General features: G+C 45.3%; 2 protein-coding genes across 2 annotated transcripts; both read right to left on the minus strand.

The window, feature by feature from the left end:
• Positions 1 to 2,612: 2,612 nt before the first annotated feature.
• On the minus strand, positions 2,613 to 2,990 carry rps12 (ribosomal protein S12). Its single transcript has one exon. The coding sequence runs from the start codon at positions 2,988 to 2,990 to the stop codon at positions 2,613 to 2,615; it is 378 nt and encodes a 125-aa protein (YP_009676233.1).
• Positions 2,991 to 3,038: 48 nt separating this feature from the next.
• nad3 (NADH dehydrogenase subunit 3) lies at positions 3,039 to 3,395 on the minus strand. Its single transcript has one exon. It carries the CDS (start codon positions 3,393 to 3,395, stop codon positions 3,039 to 3,041), a length of 357 nt encoding a protein of 118 aa, YP_009676234.1.
• Positions 3,396 to 5,219: the final 1,824 nt, after the last annotated feature.

Below are 5,219 nucleotides of genomic sequence, written 5' to 3' on the forward strand. Positions count from 1 at the left end.
AATGTAGTAAGGTGTCACGTCAACCTATCCACTGGATAATATGAAAGAAAAAGATAAGGCAGTGCATCTCGCCATCTAGAAGGAAGAACAGGTACGTGTGGAATGAAGGGAGAAGGAAGGCGCAGAGGACTCTTTGCCCTCGGAGTGTATCAAACTATTCAAGTATAGTTTGTCGCGGGTTGGTTTCCCTCTTCAACTACACGAGATGGACATAGGCTTGCATTCAACTTCATACTGAACGAGAACTTCCGGTGCTGCTAGCATCCATGCTCTTCCCTCTCGATTTCGTTCACATGTGAGACTTGATTGATCTTGTGTTTGTGTTCAGTCAATGGTACCGACTTTGTGCTATCAGTTTCGTATGCCGCATCGTTAACAAACTGCACTGAGATAGGAGAAGGAAACGTCGATCAACTGTAGAGATATGCCGCACTTGACGAAGGACGCTTGATCGCCACACAATGGGCTGCCTGCTCTATACTTTTTCATGTCCCACCACCTGACTCACCTGTCTTTCCTATTTCTCCTCGTGTTTTTGGTTGTGTTTGTTTTGCTGGGAAGGTTTCCTTGCGAGTTCTTTCTTCTCGACAAGTAGAGCAGGGTGGTCGTAGATCAGAGCTGTCTCACTTTAGCAAGTGTATCGCTATAGCTGTTCTATAGGAGTGGAGTTGTCTCGCTTTGATAGCTGCTCTATAGCATCTATTATAGCAGTTGTATCATTATCCGAGCTATAGGTAGTTCATAGCTCAACGTAGTTGTTCCTATCCTAGCGATTTCCTAATAAAGAGTCCAACTGCCTGCTTGAACTGCTGTACAGAAGGAGCTATGAATATTAGCCAACCGCCTACTTGAAAGTGGAAGTTGTTTTGCTAACTGCCTACTCGCCTGCTTGGAAAGAAGGAAAGATAGGATTGGGCAATTCCGCCGGTTCCATCGCCTGGAATCTCGTCATCTGAGAAGGAGATAACATTGGGGGACATAACTATTCCCACCATGTTCTGGAGTGCATCTGGAGAAATGTCATTCGGGACATGTGCTTCTTTCAGAATGGAGAGCAGAGCGTCCCTGTGTTTGTCTGAAGTAAGGAGCAGCGAGAGAATGTTGATATGAGCTGGAGTCTTCTTCAGCTGCTCGACGACATCGTACTCACTCTTCTTCTTCTTCAAGACCCTGAGCACTTCTGCAGTCTCTTTTTCTGTTAAAGGGGGAAGAGCTTCTTCTCCTTCCTTGGCTGCTTCTCCTACTTGGCAGCTTTTATCACTTTTAAGTAAAACTTATTATTTTTTGATTGGCTTTTACGACAGGAATAGCCTTATTGTAATCCTTTTTCAAAAAAGTCTATCAAAACAGATTCAATGTTGTAGGGAACCGGCTCTGTATGCTGCTAGTGCACGGGATAGAAAGCCATCATATGGAGCGTCTTCGTCTTGTCTTTTGTGTTGCGAGTGCATGCGTCCACCCCAGTCAACGGTTGGCAGGGCTTTCACAGGTACCTTGTACGTAGTTAAGGTGAAGCTTTGTTTGATTTGATCCCGAACCGCCCGATCCCTATTTAGAAGCCCAGACCCCCTTTGCTCATGAAGACATACTACCAACTGGATTCCTTTTATAATGGACCCACTTGATAATGAAGAAAGAGGGTTGCAACCAAAATGCTAAGTACGGGGACTAGGTTACGACGTTGGAAGACAAAGGGCTACTCCGTATTCTTCCTAACCATCAGTTCGTATCGCAACTAAGAATCTATTTTCTTTATCCAGACGTAGATGCGGCTCCCACGAGTAGTCCTATTACAGCCACTGCGCCTATGGCCGCTGCTCCCAAGTACTTCTGCTCCTTCAAGGTCGCGTCCGCTTCCCCTAATGAGGATGCTCCCTCTGAAAGTACCTCCTTAGCTACTTGGAGGCTTTCCGGGTCTAATAGGGATATGGTCTCTGTCACCATAATGGCTTGTCCCGTTAGGATCCCCCACCACGCGAGCATTCCCACGGCTAAAGACGGAAATACAATCGCTTCTATCCCTACTACTCTTCCGCCTTGTGCACTGGAGCCGGTTTCTCTCAATTTCCTCCCGCTAGATCCAGAGCATCCGTATAGGCTTCACCTTGTACTCCGTTTATGGTCAAATTCTTCAAAAGGGACTCAAGAAAAGGGATATTTTCGCTTTCCGCATGTAAAGCTTCGGCCGCAACCATAACATCTTCGGGACTCCTGTTAATCATCAACTCCCCCTCTCGTGTATATCAGATTGAAGCTCTATTATACGTTCACTGGAAGGGTGAAGACCCGGATGATCCTCAAAAATACCATGAGAAGAACCCTGAGTGCCGGATGATTGAAAACTATAATCGTTAATAGTAGTCGTCGTGGGTTCACTAAGTGAATCATTCCAATTAGCGGTCGGATTAAAATGACTCGAATTACTACTACTCAAAGATGAACTATCTGAAATCCAGAAGATACTGGCGGAAGGAAAGGGAATCTTATTTTTTTTACATTCGACTCCAGACAGCTTAACTCCGTCAAGCCTGTAGGAGTAGTGAAGAATTCTAGTGAGTTGTGGTTGTTCCCTCGACTGACCGAGAAAAAGAAGTTCCAGAGGCATCTTCCATTCATATCGATTTGGGTTTTTCCGCACCATATTTGGATCTGCCTCTTCTTCGATCCGGAATTCCCAGCAAATCCTTGACTCCTCGAATACAATGGGATTTCACACCTGGCGAATCTTTCACTCTACCTCCTCTTATTAAGACCATAGAATGCTCCTGCGAATTATGACCTTCGCCTGGAATGTGAGCAAATATATCATGTCGATTGCTCAACCGTACTTTGGCTATCTTACGTAGAGCTGAATTAGGTTTTTTCGGTGTTCTCGTTGAAACACGCGGGCGTACTCCTTGCTTCTGGGGACATTGATCCGAAGCTCGAGTACGGTCCGTGCGCCGTTTTTCTTCTCTACCATGACGAATCAATTGATTTAATGTAGGCATCGCTCTTTCCTTTGTCCTTCCCCCCGATTTTTGCCCTATCACTATAGGTTATTCCCGATCCGAAGCACCCCTTTTCCATTCATAGAGAGATCCAATCGTCAAAATCAATAAAAAGGCCATCATGGACCAAGATCCAAACGGATCAATCTTGTTGGGAGGTACTGCCCAAGGAAAGGAAAAGGTTACTTCCGGATCAGGGATAATAAATAAAATTGAAACAAGATAAAATCGTATATCAAAACGACTTCTGGCATCACCGGAAGGATCGAAACCACATTCGTAGGCCGACAATTTTTCTGGATAGGTCGAACTATTGGAAGCAAATGGAAAAGGAACACCGAGTGGGATCAAAGAAACTAGCGGACTGATCACTAAATAGATACAAATAGGTGAAAATTCTGACATCACCACAGCCCACTTGGTTCTCTCGCTCCTTGCTCGCGGAGCGGCATACCGGAAAAAAAAGAAAGAAGAAAAAGCAATTTTTTTTTATTTTGTAGCCATAGGTTCCCCTACGGCTACCTTGTTACGAACGATTCAGAGAAGGGATTCCCTAAAGAATAATTTTATTATTCCGAATGGCGTGTACTACCCGCATATAAGGAGCGCTCTGCCGCGTTCCATTCGTTTGGATCTCCATTAAGTATCGGTCAAGGGTTTGTTCCGATAAAGGGAGCATCCTAGTAGGATGGGTAAAGAGGATTCCCCTGATTTCGTTTATCCGAAACCTGATTCGATCGGGAGCATAGCCATCGAAGACCAAAGCAGCTTCTATATTCCTTTCTATCGGAACGGCCCTTTCTAACCGGCCGGCGAATCCCGCCAAGTCCGTTATCCGGTTATGACCCAGAAAATAAATCTGAAGGCGCTAGCTCTATGAAACGCTCTTGATCTGTTATTAAGGGCTGGTCTAGCCGGGGAATATCCGGCGGGATCGGGTGCCGGATTTCATGCCCGGGTGCGCCTTGAGGCATGCCGGTTTCCGGTGGAATCTCCGGATCAGCAGAATTCAAAGAAATTGCTGGAGAACCGGCTCGAATATCGCAGTAGGCGACCGAAAACTGAAATTGGATAATTATAAAGAGGAAAAGACAAAAGAAGCAAGTTCTTTCGAAAGAAGTGGCATGAGTAAGTTCTTTCGAAAAACTTTTTAAATGGATGAAGCCCGATACTATAAAGAGAAGCAAGATTAAATAAAGGGCAAGAACTTCCGTTTCTATGGTTATAGGGAAATGCCAGGGGTCGCTTGGCACTTGTTCCACTGCCCCAAAAGTAAGGAAGAACCCTTCTAGAAAAAGAATTTTACTTTGCTTCGTAGCATAAAAAATCCAAATGGAAAAAAAGATAGCAAAAGCTACCCAACCTACTAGATCCTTTACATAATAGGAGATCCCCTCTTTTCGAGGTAGATTTGCCGATAAGCGGCGTTTGCACCTGATCGGTGACACAGTCAGGAGTGGAGGAAAGAGTCGACGCATGGTTTTGCATTTTTAAGCTTCCAATTTAGAGGCCGAGGCTTTCGCCTACCTCATGGGCTTCCGCGACACCCTTTGCTACTCGATGCGCAACTGCGCCCCCGCCCTGACGCGGCCACAAAAACGACCCCTTACGGAACCTGGGATCCTGTCCCTTGGAAGGTCCTCGTAATGGCCCGATCAGGATCAAATCTAGAGAATCTTAGGATTCTCGTCACGCTTTTTCATTCATTATTTTCTTTATAGATTCCCCTCCTTCCTTTTCTCTTGGGCATCTCACTTGGAATGCAAAGCTTTCGATCTTGTACTAATAAATTCGGTAGACTGAACACCAACCCAATCTGGAAAGTGGAGTAGAATCAATCAACCATATGGCCTTTAGGCATACCTTGAATCTAGCCTACAATCCTTTCGCACTTATATTAATAAATTAATAATTAGAAACGTGATCTTAAATATATACGATGATTATACGATGATAGCACCAAAAGAGCGGAGACTTTTACAAGGCCACCACCGGTTATTGCAAGAGCAGGACAGCAAAGAGAGTTCCAAAGGACGGTGACGAAGGAAACCCCATGCCTTAGGTCAAGAAGATTAATCGCGGAACAGCTTGCATAGTGCTGTGGTCAATCCCTTTCCTGATTTGACCCCGAAGGCTGTGGGGGGGGCGAAGGAATACACGAAAGCAGGTTTCAGAGCTTGAACCCGGGTCACCAGTTTCGTTGGGTCACGAGATGCCTATGCTAACTTC

Source organism: Camellia sinensis, mitochondrion (genome assembly GCF_055761805.1).
Source record: "Camellia sinensis mitochondrion, complete genome".
NCBI classification, from domain to species: domain Eukaryota; kingdom Viridiplantae; phylum Streptophyta; class Magnoliopsida; order Ericales; family Theaceae; genus Camellia; species Camellia sinensis.